Consider the following 16833-nt stretch of genomic DNA (forward strand, 5'->3'; position numbering starts at 1 on the left):
TCTCATCTTATTTAATAGTCATCTCATCAACCTTTGTGAGGAACACTGAGATCTCTTAGATCTGAGAGGTTTTCTTCACCATGGCGGCTCTCCTTCTTGCCGAGATTTATTTTACGACCACCCCCTTCTCTTTTCATCACGGGGATGTCGGCGATTAGCTTAACATGGAAGAAAGCAAATTGAACTTTCTAGCAGAGCAGGGGCGCTAATTCTAGCATCAGGATCTCCGATTTCTGTTGCTCGATGCAGATCTAACCCTTCATTTCTTCAAGAGGATCTTTGAGGTACAGTTACATAAGAACCCTAATTTATTGCAGATTTTTTTATTCTCAACAATATGGTTTACTTAATTGTAATGTTAGATTAGTAGTTTAGTTGATCTGACACTGACCCAGAACAGATTTTGATGTCTTTCCCACAAATATTGTCTCCTTCTAATCAATCTGCTTGGAAAATGTTATGGATCTTGTTTTATTAACTGATAAAACAATTAATATTGAGAATCAAACCCCACAAGCAGCAAATGTTGTTGTCCTAGTCCTTTCTAGGATTGTGAGTCCACAAGATCTGTGAATCCTAATCCATTAAAACTGTAAAATCCTAATCTTTCTTTGATTGTGATTTCGATTTTCTCCTGTATTTTTTGCCTGCAAACAAAGTATGTGTCTAGAGAGAGAGAGAGAGAGAGAGAGAGAGGGAGGGCTGAAGACCAAAAAGAAAAACATAACCTTGTCTAATAACTACGTTAAATTTTTAGTATGTTCTTAGTGTCTTAATTTGCTCTGGATTTGTGTCAAATATATTTTGTTTTACCATGTTTTATAGGTGCTATTTGTTCACAAATACAGCGGGGGATGATTCTTGATTCTGCAATCCTTATCTCTCTTGGTTACTTTGTGTCCACTGCAAGCATGATCTACACCTAACACGCCTGGGATTTCAGAGCCACCAGTTGATTTGAAGCATTCTGGAATTTTGTTGTTTCTTTGAGGAATCAGCGGCAACTTGTACCACCATTACCTCCTATCCAAACTGAGGGGAGAGGGTGACACAGAAAATAGGATTCCCAAGGGTGGTTTATTTGAGCGGGTGATATGCCCACACTATCTTTACGAATTATAGGTTTCTTAGAGATCTCATTTATTTCTCATCCTCCCAAACTTGATATATGGACATTCCCCAAGAATGCAATCAGGATGAGCAGGAAAACTGAGATTTGCACAATAGTAAACCAATGGTTTGGATCTCTTTCTTCTTCACAAATATCACAATAATATTCATCATCAAAATCATTTTAAACTTTATAACAAAGTATGAACGGTTGTTCATATGGTCTGTATCTTATGGTACACGGTAGTGTAGTGCATTTGAAATCCAGAGTAGGTTAAAGATATCAGAACTACCGCATGTACCATAAGATATAGACCATATGAACAACAGTTCAGGCTTTGTTATAAAGTTGAAGATGATTCTAATGATGAATATTATTGTGATATTTGTGAAGAAGAAAGACATCCAAATCATTGGTTTTACTATTGTGCAAATCTCAGTTTTCCTGCTCATCCGGATTGCATTCTTGGGGAATGTCCACATAGCAAGTTAAGGAGGATTTATTCTCTGGGCACTACATATAGATTTTTGTTGTAAATTTTAAATTGTTTCCTATGATTAGTATTCTTCGTTAAGTGGTAAAAATTATGTAACTGTTAGTGATCTTCATATAATTTCACTCACCTTTGTATTATAAATTTTATGAACCCATAAAAGTTGTTGCATGCATAAATGTGTTACTTTGGTTATTTTTCTTGAATTACAATTAAGCGGCTATGGATGGAATGAGCTACAATTTCATTGAAACCAATTAATGACATCTTACAAGAAATGTTTTGGATATTACCAATAGATTAAACTAGGAATAAGAGCATGATCCATATGTTTTCTAAAATGCAAAACAATGTAGAAAGTATAATTAGTTTAAAGATTAGGAACCTTAACATCATGTCAATTTATTCAAAGGAGTCCAATGTTCACAGCTTGAGGTCTCAGATGGATTGATTACATGAATCTACAACTAAATTGACAAATTAGACCTAATTTGGAACATGTTAAAGAAACTGACAAATTAGACCTAATTAGAACTAATTTGCCCGTGTTTATGTACTTTTGGTTATTGTAAATAAAATACTTACCCCAAGGTTTTTTTTTTTTTTTTTTTTTTTTTTTGTGTGTGTGTGTGTGTAAGTAAAATAAATAAAATACTTTTTGATTGGTAAGTACAAGCACTCCATAAGATTTGAACCCATGATTTTATCCATCTCATTCTCATAGGATAGAAGTGCCATTTAACCCAAATACCATTAGCAAATATAATCAAGTACTTATAACTATTCTAAATATGTTAAAGAAATATACATATATACTAGTTTTTTCTTTAGTACTTAAAGAAACTACTAGTTTTTAACTTGTCCTTGTTTGGATTGACAGAACTAAAATGTACTTTGAATAAATATGCTGAATGTTCCTGGTAAACAATGGTACGTTTTGTGAGCTAAGGCAAGTAAGTGGCTTAATCGATTAGATGTACCATCCCTCCAATAAAATCTATTAAACTTGCTAACTCTGCCAATTTATTAAGTGCCTTGCTTAGGATTTAAGCCACTGGTGATCAACTTTGAGAGTCAAACACATAAAAATTTAAACTTGCCTAGAATTTACCTTTACAAATTGGCTTGCAAGGAGAGCATGACTAAGAGCTTATATATATATATAGTTAAGATTGCACTTAAGTTATATGAAACACTTTGGCTTTGTTGCCATTTAAGACACTTGGTAACAAAGCCGTAACCAATTTGATCTCATACTTCATATGGTGGTGGCTCTAATACCAAATAATACAAATTCTAAGTAGAATTTCACATTGAAAATCGGCTTGTAAGGAGATGGTACCCCCAAAAGCTTATATACAAATGGTTATAAGATTACACTTAAGCCATGTGAAACACTTAAGATCGTAACACAAACCTAATAATAATATTAATATTTTTCCCAAGTAATAACAATAAAAGTTTCTTACCGTTACAACTAACACTCCGTTGCTTATGATTAACTCAGCGTCTAATAGAGGTGTTGGATTCTATATGGAAATAGATTTCTTCTACCCCAACTCCAATTTGTTTCTTGTTTTTCTTGGGTTGCATTAATTTACTTGTTTGTGCGAACCGGAAAGGATAGAAGAGCAATTTCATGATAAAGATTTAGTGTAAATGATGTCACTTCATTTAATTTTTTTGAATGAAGTTCTCACATATTTATTACGTGACATTATCTATACCATTAAGTACACCAACATTAAATGCTGACCATAAAATAACTCATCTCCATTTTACTTTAAGTGTCATATTTCGTGGAAACCACATTGCAAGTCCTACCGCATCTCACCATCCCACATTAAAAATAACTCATCTTCATTTCTAGACAGGTTAGTCCTTTCTTAAATTTTAGAAAATTTAGATTAAAGAACTTCTTTAAACAAGGTTATGTGATAAATTGTAGGATCTCAGGTGAATGTGTACTTTGTCATATGTCAGCAATCAAGTAAGTAAAACTTTAAAATTCCCGAAAAATGTTTTCTACTAATGCTCCGTTTGTTTCGACGTAAAATGATTTCCGTCGTAAAATATTTTCGACGAAATCAATTTTCAAAAGAAATTATTTTCTCGAAAATATTTTTCGGCGTTTGGTTCGCACGAAAAAATTACGAAAAGTGAAAATGCAACTGTCGCCGGAATCCGGCAACGACCGGTCGCCGTCGCCGTCGCCGGAATCCGGCGAACATGTTTGGCCGGATCCGGCCAAAATTGCCGGATTCCGGTAGGAAACCTCCGGGCCCGGTCAGATCCGGCCGGATCCGGTCATTTTGGCCGGATCTCGGCAGGATCAGTGGCCGGATCTCGGCAGGATCAGTGGCCGGATCCGGCCAGATCCGGCCGGATCAGTGTTCGGACCCGGTCATATCCGGCCGGATTCCGGCCATTTTGGCCAGATCCGGCCGGATCAGTGTCCAGATCCGGTCATATTCGGCCGGATTCCGGCCATTTTGGCCAGATCCGTCCGGGTCTGTGTCCGGATCGGTCATATCCGGCCGAATTCCGGCCGGGCCTGTGTCCGGATCCGGTCATATCCGGCCGGATCCGGTCAGATCAGGCGGGATTCTTGCCGGTTTCTGTCCATGACCAGATTCCGGCCAGATTCCGCCGGCATTCGGCGCAGTTGCCGGATGTCGCCGGATTCCGGCGGCCGGATTCCGGCAGCCGGCAGTATTCCGGTGGTCGGATTCCGACGCCGGCATTATTCCAGTGACTTGATGATGCCGGATTCCAGTGCTGCCTATTTTCGAACGACCGACTATTGTCGGATTCGGACAGTCAAATATTAAACATGCGTGTAAGGACGAAGAATATAATTTTGGAAAACGATTTACGGTTTTAAAAACCGTAAATCGTTTTCCAAAAATTAAAGAAGGTTTTACGGTCAAACCGAAAATGATTTTCGTTGACCGTTATTTTCGCCCCTACCAAACACCGTAAAATACCGAAATCATTTTCTGGAAATCATTTTACGCCGAAACAAACGGAGCATAAACCAATAATATTTTAATAATGTTGGGAAAATTTTTAATTGATGCATGAACTTTTAATACTTCCTTCCATATTTTAGGAATCATGATAAATGACACAATTTACAAGTCATGCTGTTTTAAAGATGATGATATGATGCTATGAAAATTTCTACGGTGTTTTATGACATGACGCATGATATTCAAGAAAATGCTATCATACCATAAATATTTTCATAATAATTCATGAAATCGCACATGCAATGTTATGCACGATAGATTTTGAGCTCAATTATTTTATGTTTATGAAAGATTCATGCATGAGAGATGTAAGCCCCCAAAATTAACTTAGAGTGTTACTCGTAATGCCTACATATTAATTAACTTGTTATTAGCTATATTTACTAGGTAGAAGCTTCTCCCAGCTTTGAAGAGTAAGGCCTCCAAGATAGCCCCCCCCCTCTCTCTCTCTCTCTCTCTCTCTCTCTCTCTCTCTGTTTTGAGGTTTTTGATAAATAGTGAAAATGGGACCTAGAGTTCATCCGATGTTCTTAACTAGGACTACATGCACACTCAAATGATAAAAACCTAAAAAATTTCTCATACAAGCTGTTATCAATCGTTCAATGTCGAGTGCCGAACATTCGAAAATTTTTTGCCTTTTGATTGTTTGATGTTGAGTATCGAATGTTTGAGGAAAGTTGCCCTTGGTCGTTCGATGTTGAGTATCGAGGAAAGTTGCCATCGATCGTTCGAAGTTGGATCAAACATTCAAAGGCAATATTTTTAAATATTTTTGAATACTTGTAAATTGAATATTTGGGACAGTACTTTGTTAATGGATGCTCATTTTAAACATGTGGATAAATTTTAAAATATTTGATAAGTCTTGGGTTTGGAAACTATTATTATTTAAAAAAATAATTGTCATGTGTCTAGGCGAGGTGGTACAAGAGATTATAAGCTCAATGCTGTTATATTAATGAAAGAACATATATACTACGCTTTTTCATGACACTATTATGATGACGTTATAACCGATACCAGATTATATATTATGAGTTGACCATACGATGTTTATAATGTATGGATAGCATAGCCAACCACACATGCACGCAGGGGCGGAGCCACACTTTGGCTTGAGGGGTCTCTCCAAAAAAAAAAAAAAAAAAAAAAAAATCTAAAAATATAATAAAAAAAATTTATTTTTTACCCCTATTTTTTAAAAAATTTATAGTTTTGACCCTTCCAAATTATTTTTTTTCATTTTGGCCCCTCCAAAACATAAAAGCTGGCTCCGCCCCTACATGCACGTGTGGTCCTTCGGGACAAGCCAACCTGCACTGCACGGTGTTTAAGAAATGCGAAAATGGTTCAAAGGGTACATAGGATAATGATGTCCATGAAAAATAGAAGGAAATTTGTTAATGGAAAACAAAATGAAAGATTTAATTTAATTTACAAGTCATAATTATTAAAGATATTTATGAAATTATGTTTCTAAGTTTAATTTATTTTCATTCATTATAAGTTCCAAAGCAATGTTTCTGAATAATTTATTCTGACTTGTAAATCATTTTTTTTTTTTTTTGCATGTATTTGTTTCAACATATATTTTATATTTGCTTATTAATCTGTGAAAGTCGTCCCTTTCACCTGTAAACTTTGCTTGCGGATATTGTTGAGCATAACGCCTACATCACTTGTCTAGCTGGACTATGGTTCGGGATAGTGATGACCTCTATATATGTAGTATAGTCTCTTCAGAGTTGACTCTTAGATAATTTAAGATGTAAGTTTATAAATGACGGTAAAAACAAAAGATCCTTAGAAAAAAGAAAAAGAAAGAAAGAAAGAAAATAAATAAATAAATAAGATTTTAGAGTATAATGTCTTTTAAAATTCATTAACTAAACTAGATAAAATAGATTTTAGAGTTAAATACCTTTTGCTCCTCGTGGTTTAAATACTCTATTTTTTGTCCCTTATAATTTATTTCGTATCACAGATATTATTTAGTTTATGGCTAAAAAAGAAAGATGGTACTTTCGTAAAAAAATTGACAGAAGTTTACGTTAATACTCTTAAAAAATTGACACATGTCCTATGTCCCATTAAAAATAAAATTAACAATTAAACAATTCGAAAACTCAAAAACTAAAAATATTAAAAATATAAAATATCCAAAAATACTTTTTGAAAAAAGAAAACATAGGGGGTGGCTTGAGCCACCTCATGGCTAATCTAGTGATTGCCGAATGACCCCCATAGCCCTTGAGGGTGATTTGGCCACCCCCAAAGAGCAAAATGGGGGTGGCCAAAACCACCCCCAATAGTCTTGGGGGTGGCTAGGTGCAAAACCGTAAGTAAATTTTTTATTTTATTTTATTGGCTTTGTGGGGGTGGCCGAACCCACACTAGGCCATTCTAGGGGTGGTGGCCATGGGGGTGGTTCGGCCACCCCCAAATTGGCCATGGACCGGAGGTGGCTTGAGTCACTCCTAATTTTATTTTTTTTCAAAAAATATTTTTTAATGTTTTTAATATTTTTAATTTTTAATTAGATATAGGGACACATGTCGATTTTTTAAGGCCGGTGATGTGGATTTCCTTCAATTTTTGGACGGAACTTGGATGGAGAAACCATCTCCATTTTTAGCATAACCAAAGAACTATCTGTGATGCAAAATAAAGCACATAGACAAAAAATAAAATCTACAAACCACAAAAAATGTATTACCTGTGATACGAAATGAAGCACACAGACAAAAAAAAAAAAATCTAAAATTAGCAATTTTCCATGTAAAAATGCATGAGCTAATGAGCTATATAGAGTCCTATTATAAGAAGGGAGAATTACAAAAGTTCATGTAATCACTTTCAAGGGAATAACTTCAATCAGACAGTGGCAAAAATCAAGAGGTTTTTGCCTTCCAATGAAAGATTGACACCTCAACATTAAACAAGAAAAGTAAATATTAACAAAACCTAGCAAAATACTAGATCTGAGGGTTACCTCATGTCCATGGGGCAGCCGAGTGGCCACCCCCAGGGTTTAGGGGTGGCCTTCGGGCCAACCCTAGATCCATCTAGGATTGGCACGATGGCCACCCCAGGCCATGGAGGTGGCCGCGCAAATCCTATATCCATCTAGGGCAGGCCCGATGGCCACCCCAGGCCCTAGGGGTGGCCACACGGCCACCCTCGGCCACTGAGGGGTGGCCGCGTGGCTACCCCTGTACATGGGGCAGCCACCCCTGGCCATTGGGAAGTGGCTGGGCGGCTACCCCCAGTGGCCAGGGGTGATGTTTAAATTTTTTTTTTTTGGTCTTTGGCAACATTTAAAATTGGTGAAGCCGGCGAGTTTTGAGTTCTCGACGGCTTTTTGTAGTGATTCTAGTGACATTTGCATGTATCCGGCGAAATTTGGAAATATCTCGGCAGCGTCCGGCATGGAGTAATGGCGGTGGTGATGGCGGCATCTGGGGTGGGTGGTGGTTAGGAGTTTTTTTTTTTTTTTTAAAAGACTAAAAAAGTAAGAAAAGGGGATTAGATTTAGTGTTTTGCAAACAATTATTTTCTTGTTAGTGAGCAGAAAACAGTAATTTTCTTCCTTAACCGAACAGAAGGGGCTCTCTTCCACTTTCAAATGCTAGGGGGACAGCTTGAGAGAGGAAACCGATTATTCATCCATAGATTACACACTTCCCCACCGACTTCAAATATAAACGTCTGAACTCTAATGACGCAGCAGCCAAATTGGCGTCTCGTCAAACAAAACGACGTCACACCAAAGGAACGTATCTCACCGCAAAAGAAGAATAATCACGCCTAAAATAAAATATATTTTATTCAACAATTTTAACACGTTCTATTAGGATATAAAAGAATACTTAAATAGATGCCGACCAAACTTTAATTCTAATTTGATTTAATGATTAAATTTTAAATTTAATTTGGCAGATTTTGTGTCAAGACTATTACCCTAAATTATAAAATAGCACAACTCTTAAAATCTAAATTAAATATAAAATTTAATATTAAAATACCTAATTAGTCGCATCTCATTATTATCTCATCCGGCATTTTTTGAAGTCGTAAATTTGGATATAGAACTTGGGTGCGAATTACATCAAATTTCATTGTTTTGCAAGAGTAATTCTAAAAGTTATTCTTGTGTCTTTTTAAAAATGATGTATCTTTTAAAATTAGCATTTGATCAAAATTGAATAGTGATAAATTACAAACCCGATAGTAATTTTAAAGGTCACATTATTTTTAGAAAGACACAAGAAAGACAAAAAAGTAACTTTTAACATTACTCGTTTTACAAAGAGGGCATGTGCGAGACTCTATCTATTCAAGACAAATGCCGAGTTCCCTATTTAGGGTCCGTTTGGGTTTGAAATTTCAAAAAATGCGATTTAAAATCACGGTTTTAAAATGTGCAATTTGGAAAAAGTGATTTTTAAAAACGCAGTTAAGCGTTTAGCAAAATCGCAGTTTAGCATTTAAAATCGTAAATTAGCCTTTTAAAATTCTGCGTTTTCAAAAAAGCACCATCTTACCTGCGATTTGAAAACGTAAAAAATCTGCGTTTTCAAATCGCAATTTTTAAAAACGCAGTTCCCAAACGATTTATGTTCTGCGATTTGGTTTAAAATTGTACTTAATGTCTATGAAATCGCAATCTTAAACGCACCATTAGACAAATAGGTTTCCACACTTTAGATTGCTTGAGATAGCCCCATATTTGATTAAAACATAATGTTATACATTATATTTTTATTCTATTTTATTAATGTGATATTGCATATCTGCTTCTAATATTTTTTATTTTTTTATTCTTAACACGTTGATCATATACCCATTTAATAATGCCACAGAAAAAAATTAAAAAAAAAAAAAAATTGATATAGACAATTGGGTTGGTTGAACGATTAGCTGGCGAATAATATACATTATTAAAAAGAAGACGTGTCAATATATTAAAACAACATTTCATCTTATTTAATAGTCATCGATCTTATCGACCTTTCGGTGGAGCACTGAGAAAAGCTTCTTCTGCCATGGCGGTCTCCTTATTGGAGAGATTTATTTTCCCACCACCGGCTTCTCTCTTCATCACGGGAATGTCGGCGATTGGCTTATCATTAGCCGTTATTGGGATCGCCGAAGTACGAGGAAAGCACTTGCAGTATTCCAAATTCTGGAACGTAAATTCTCCGAAACATGGAAGAAAGCAAATTGAGCTTTCTAGCAGAACCGGGATGCTCTTTGCTTATACTCCGGCATTTCTTGCCGGTCTCGCATCGTTTGCGCTTTTCCGGCATCAGGATCTCCGATTTCTGCTGCTCCAAGCAGCTCTAACCCTTCATTTCTTCAAGAGGATCTTCGAGGTACATTTAAATATGAACTCTAATTTACTGCAGATTTTATTCTCAATTATATATGTGGTTTACTTAATCGTAATATTGCACTGACCCAGAACAGATTTTGATGTCTTCCAATACTAAAAAAATTTACAAATATTTTTCAAAAATTTTATGCCGAAATTTAAGATTTCTTTTTGAATTTTGTTTTATGCGGTTTTTATTATATATGTTTCTAGCTAGATAGTGTATTCGGCTCAGATTATATCTTTAAAACTGTTTGATTTACACGTTTCCATGAGTGCTTTTGCTCCACTCCCCTTCTTTGAATACTCATACAGCATGTTATGTTATTAGCTACAAATTGGTTTGTAGTAATTAGTTATAACTTGGTCAAAGAAAGGGCATTTCTTCTTGAAATATGTGGAAAGGACGTGCTTTTTTATTGATGTTATTAAAAAAATATATGTTTTTCACATGGACATGTGGCACTTTATTACACTGATTTGTAATTAATTACTATAAATTAGTTCATAGCTAATTTCTATTTAACATTAATCATAAAAACTCTGACAACAATTTATTTTATAATTCAAGGTTTTTTTTTTTTTTTTTTGAAACAAAATAAAACGTAACAAAAGACAAACCAATAATAAACACAAAGAAATCTTAGAAGGAAGAATCATCTTCTCTTTTATTTTTGGCTTTTAAAGTAATTATTGAATCAAAATCTAATAATAATCTATTACAAATTTAATCTTTGGCTTTTAAAGTAATTATTGAATCAAAATCTAATAATAATCTATTACAAATTTAATGGTATTTTTAAAATTGTGAATCCTAATCTTTCTTTGATTGTGAATCTGATTTTATCCTTGTAGTTTTTGCCTGCAAACATGGTATGTGTCAATAGATAATCACAACTTTGGTCTTTATGCCACATCACAACCAAAAGTGCCATCTAAAAAGCATTATCAAACGAGTTTATGCCCCGTGAATATAGTTAATCTTGTCTAATCACGCTAAACTCTTACTGTTCTTAGTTTTATGGTTTGCCATATATGGATTATATCAGCCAATTAGTGTTGTTTGTATTAAAATTTCCTTTGATTTACCATGTTTTATAGGTGCTATTTGTTCATAAATACAGCGGGGGGATGATTCTTGATTCTGCAATTCTTATCTCTCTTAGCTACTTTGTGACCACTGTAACCACGATCTATGCCCAAACCCTAACCCTAGGGATTTCAGAGCCACCAGTTGATTTGAAGTATCCTGGAATTTTGTTGTTTCTTATTGGAATCAGTGGCAACTTTTACCACCATTACCTCCTTTCCAAGCTGAGGGGAGAGGGTGAGAGAGAGTACAAGATTCCAAAGGGTGGTTTATTTGAGTTAGTGATATGCCCACACTATCTTTTCGAAATTATAGGGTTCTTGGGGATCTCATTTATATCTCAAACATCGTATGCAATCTCTTTCACTTTGGGCAGTATCTTTTACCTTATGGGAAGGAGTTATGCAACTAGGAGATGGTACCTCTCCAAATTTGAAGATTTCAGTGAGGATGTCAAGGCTCTCATTCCATATGTTTTCTAGAATGTAAAGCACCCTGAAAAGTGTGATCAATTAGTTTGAAGATATATATGGTTAGTTTGAACATTTGTTCGTTTGATAATGCTTCTTGGATGATATTTTTTTTTTTGGTTTTTTTATTGTGATGTGAAATATGGGTGAAAGTTATAGAAAAATATTTTGAGAAATGTTAGAGATACCAAATATTTACTAAGAGATTGTTATCAAAATGATGTTGAACTTATTCATTGAAACCTTTAGAATTTCTTTTTATTAATTGTTTTGATCATTTCTAATGAAAAAACTCTATATTATCTTGGTACTAACTTCATGATAAAAGATTTAGTACCCTTAACATTTCTCAAATATTTTTGCACAATTCAATTACACAACTTTTACACAATCCTAGACACATTGGTGGGATCCATGCATGGTGGGACCCACATATATGGGACTCGCCAATGTGTCTTTGGTTGTACAGGAGTTGTGTAATTGGTTGTACAACAAACACATCACAAAAGTTATTTGGTGTATTTTGTTTTTGTTTTTGTTTTTTTTTTTATTGTAAGTATTTTAATTGTTGAATTGTTTGTTAATAACTTAATACTCTTACTTTTTACTAAAAAGCAAAAACACGGTGATAAAAAGTGTTATCAAACAAGCCATGCCATGATGTTTACATTCTAATTTTAAAAGCAATTGTGTAAACAATTAAGTTAATGAAAGTATAAATATAGATATATTTTTTCATATATTCTGACATGCATGATCGAACTGCTGCTTTGCAAATGTTATGGGTCTTGTTTTATTAACTGATGAAACAAATAATATTGAGAAGCAAAACCTCCACAAGCAACAAATGTTGGAGTCCTAGTCTTTCTTTCTAGGATTAATTGTGAGTCCACAAGAATTATTTGCGCACAAATAAAGTATGTGTAAATAGGTAATTTTTTACATTGTACTCAAAAATTGTTTAATGTTTGAGAGAGAGAGAGAGAGAGAGAGAGAGAGAGAGATAAAAGGGGCAGAAGAAAAAAAATAATATTTTTGCTGCCATATGGCTATAGCTAATCTAGCTTACACATACATGGGCACAACACCCTCTCACATGAAGGTGGGCCATAGTGTGTGGGCTCCACCTTCATATGAGGGGGTGTTGTGCCCATGTTGTGTGGGTGTTGTACAGCAATCAAGCCCTAATAAAGTATGTGTAAATAGGTAATTTCTTTGTTTTGATGTGACATATGCGTGAAAGTTATAGGAAAATATTTTGAGAAATGCTAAAGTTACCAAATATTTAGCAAGGGATTGTTACCAAGATGATATGAAGCTTTTTCATTAAAACTTGTAGCATTTTTTTTTTACTAATTGTTTTGATCATCTCTAATGAAAAGGTTTTGCATCATCTTGGTATTAATCTCTTGGTAAAAGATTTAATACCCATAACATATATTTCTCAGATATTTTTGCACAATTCAATTACACAATTCAAGACAAATTGGTGGGACCCATGTATGTGGATCTCCAAGACGCATTGGTGGAACTCATGCATATCTGCCAATGAGCCTTGGGTTGTATAAGAGTTGTATAATTGAGTTGTGCAACAAACACATCCCGAAAGTTATTTGGCGTTTTTTTTTTTTTTTTATTTTTTTTTTTTATCTTTTTTTTTTGTCCTTTTTGTTCGTCCTAAGTATTTTTTGTGTTGAATTGTTTGTTAATAACTTAATACTCTTACTTTTTTCTAAAAAGCAAAAACACGGTCTTAAAAAGTGTTATCAAATGAGCCATGATGTTTACATTCTAATTGTAAAACTAAAATAAACTACTGGTTTTGAACTTGTACTTGTTTTGTATTGACGGATCTAAATTGTACTATGAATAAATATGCCGAATGTTCCTGGTAAACAATGCTCCGTTTTGTGAGCTAAGGCAAGTAAGTGTCTTAATCGATTAGATGTACCATCCCTCCAATAAAATCCATTAAACTTGCTAACTCTGCCAATTTAATAAGTGCCTTGCTTAGGATTTAAGCCACTGGAGATCAACATTGAGAGTCATACATATACAAATTTAAACTTTAGGTAGAATTTATCTTTAAAAATCGACTTATAATGAGAGAATGACTAAGAACTTGTATATACATAGTTAAGATTGTAACAAATCACCACGATCCGCAACCAATGTCTATTATGGTCCACTCGATCGACACTAACCCGATAGTAACCCTTTTTCTATAGGCCATCCATTTCGGGACTTGGCAACTAAGCTGTAACCAATTTGATCTCATACTTCATATGTTGGCAGCTCTGATATCAAATAATACAAATTCCATATAGAACTTAACATTGAAAATCGGCTTGTAAATAGAGGGTGCCAAAGAGTTTATATACAAATGGTTATAAAATTACACTTAAGTCATGTGAAACATTTTAGATTGTAACACAAACCTAATAATAATAATATTTTTACCAGCCGGTCTAGGGTTGCCGAACCCAATCCCAAGGCTTTTGAGAGTAGTTTCGGTCACCTTCATTTTGTTCTTTGGGGTGGTTCGACCACCTTGAAGGGCCATGAGGGTGGTTCGGCCACTTTGAAACTAGCCATGGGGGTGGGCGGCCACCTCCATGTTGTCCAAAGGGGTGGCTACTCTTTTTTTTTTTCTTTTTTCTTTTTTTTTTAAAGATTTTATTTTAATTTAAGTTTTTATTATTATTATTTTTTAATTTTTAATTAGGCATATGATACGTATTAGTTTCTTAGAGATGTTGACGTGGACTTCTGTCAATTTTTGAATGGGAAGTTAGACGGAGGTGTAATCTCCACCTTTAACTATAAACAAAGTACCATCTACGATACGAATTCAACCATAGTAAACAAAAAATAAAAAATTTTAAACCACAATGCAAAAATGTATTAAACTTTTATTTATTTTTTTATAACGGGTGTTGATCATATACCTGTTTAATAATGCCACACATATATATATATATTACATATGACATTTCTCTTAATTAAAAACTGCCCCAATTTAATGCATCCAAATCCGATATATTTGATCAATTTTGACATAGACAATTGCGTTGGTTGAACGATTAGCTCCCGAAATATATATATATATATATATATATATATATATAGAGTAGTGATTCACTACCACTTAAATATACAATTTTTTACCACCTTGTCTACGTGGCAAGGTGGTCCCCCACTTTAATTTATTTTTAAAAAATAAAAAAACTCAAAAAATAATAGAGGATTACCTTGCCACATAGGCAAGGTGGTGAAAAGTTGTATATTTATGTGGCATTGAATCATTATTCATATATATATATATATATATATATATATATATATATATATATATATATATATATATATGTATGCTATTTGAAACCGATGTTTCAATTTTTAAAAATTAATATTTACGGTTTAACTTTTTTTTTTTTTTTTTTTTGCGAATTTGAAATTAGTTTTTTTTTTTTTTTTTTTTTTCAATTTTGTCAATTTTCGTTAATGTCACGATAGTCTTTTTGTTACATTATTTTAAAATATATTTTTATTAAATTAAAAATTTTAAAATTATTTTTAAAAAAAAAAAAAAAAAAAAATGGGTTTGGCTACTTGTAGAGGGTTGATACAGATGAAAGCTTGGAGTTATCGGTTATTAGTTAAAATCAATAACCAGTTTCGGAGTAGTCGGTTATTGAAAATTATCAACCGATTTGGATAACCGGTGGTTTCCCAGGTGGGAACCAATTATTCGGACCGAATACTGAAATTTTAAAAAAAATGACCTTTTTGGGCCTAATAGCAGATGAGAATGTCAATTCGAACATGATAGCGGACCAGCTGAGAACTGCCAAACAAGCTGCACATACTGCTGCCAATTGCTTAATTATTGCTGCAGCTCCATTCTTTTCATCAAGATTTATGAAAGATCAGCCGATTATGAAAGACCGAGTCCTGAATCAATTTCCTGAGAGCCATAAGAGAACAAGGTCTGGAAACCCTGCCGATTCAATCCGAATGAACAAAATGGGAGAGATCACAAAGCTGCTTGCAGAATCAGAAAAGTCAGAGAATAAGTCGCCATCTGTTTCACCTGAAGAAACAGACAAGTTGATAGAGTTGCTGCCAGACAACAAGGCCTTTGAAGATGTTATTTTGGGCATTGATGAGGCAGGAAAGCCAGCTGACACCATGATATATCAGAGGAAGATTGAGAAAAGAGGCTTAAGGCCGGAAAGGCTGGTTGGCGGAGAGAAAATGAAAGGAAAAGTCGACAGTCGGCTGAAGAGTGAAGGCTGAAAGAGTGAAAGTGAAACTCTGAAAGGAAAAGTTGGAAATATGTAAATCTAGGGTAAAGGGTATCAGCTGTAATTTACTAATTTTTATATTTTATTATTATTATTATTATTATTATATACCGGATTTTTCTGTTATAATTAGATATATGAAAATGTCAAAATCGATAACAGGCTCAAAGTACCTGATTATCGATTATTTATAATCGGGTATCAAACTAGTTTTTCGGTTACTGGTTACCAGTTGTTTATAACCGGCCGAATTTATACCCCTTGGGGAGTGGCCACGTGGCCTCCCCATGAGCCAGGCCTAATAGGGGTGGACAAATTATCCATCTACTGCCTACCGACCGCTTATTGAACTGCTTACTGACTAATTTCAGTTCAGTAATCAGTATAAAATTTTGTTACGGAAGTCGGTTCGGTATGCATTTTGATTGGCAACCAAACCGAACCGCATTTTAATCGGTAATCGAACCGAACCGAACCATCTTTATTTCCGACTGATTAACCGAACTGACATAAAACGAAACGACATCGTTTTAGTAAGAACGAAACGTTTGATCTTTTTTATTAACCAAAAAAAAAAAATCAAAACGACGTCGTTTCATTACTCATGTTAACCGATTTAATTGATTGCCTATTAACCGACTTAATTGATTCAACCGAAATAATTTACCGACTACATTCTGACAAAAATCGATTAACCGATCGAATTAACCAACTTAACTGAACCCAAGGATGACCGTGTGGCCACTCCCAACCCGTGGGAGAGGTCACAAGCCACTTATAGAGGGTACTGCGCGGCCGCTCCAATGAGCTAAGGGTAGCTCGCAGTCACAGGCCAACCCATAGCAAGGGTTGGCCTGCAAGCGTTAAAAAGAAGACGTGTCAAAATATTAAGCCAACAACGTGGGATTATGTGGACCCAACATTTCATCGTATTTAATAGTCTTCTCGTCGAC

General features: G+C 34.6%; 1 protein-coding gene and 1 long non-coding RNA gene across 2 annotated transcripts; both read left to right on the forward strand.

Annotated features, from left to right (window-relative positions):
* On the forward strand, positions 1-1783 carry LOC133880358 (uncharacterized). The gene is made up of 2 exons (XR_009902246.1): positions 1-284; positions 826-1783. It is a non-coding gene; the product is annotated as an uncharacterized LOC133880358 (long non-coding RNA).
* Positions 1784-9644: 7861 nt separating this feature from the next.
* Positions 9645-11658, forward strand: LOC133879744 (uncharacterized). The gene is made up of 2 exons (XM_062318501.1): positions 9645-10014; positions 11115-11658. The coding sequence occupies exons 1-2, from the start codon at positions 9685-9687 to the stop codon at positions 11583-11585; spliced, it is 801 nt and encodes a 266-aa protein (XP_062174485.1). The 5' UTR covers positions 9645-9684; the 3' UTR covers positions 11586-11658.
* The last annotated feature ends 5175 nt before the right edge of the window (positions 11659-16833 follow it).

Source organism: Alnus glutinosa, chromosome 10, assembly GCF_958979055.1.
Source record: "Alnus glutinosa chromosome 10, dhAlnGlut1.1, whole genome shotgun sequence".
In the NCBI taxonomy this organism is placed as follows: domain Eukaryota; kingdom Viridiplantae; phylum Streptophyta; class Magnoliopsida; order Fagales; family Betulaceae; genus Alnus; species Alnus glutinosa.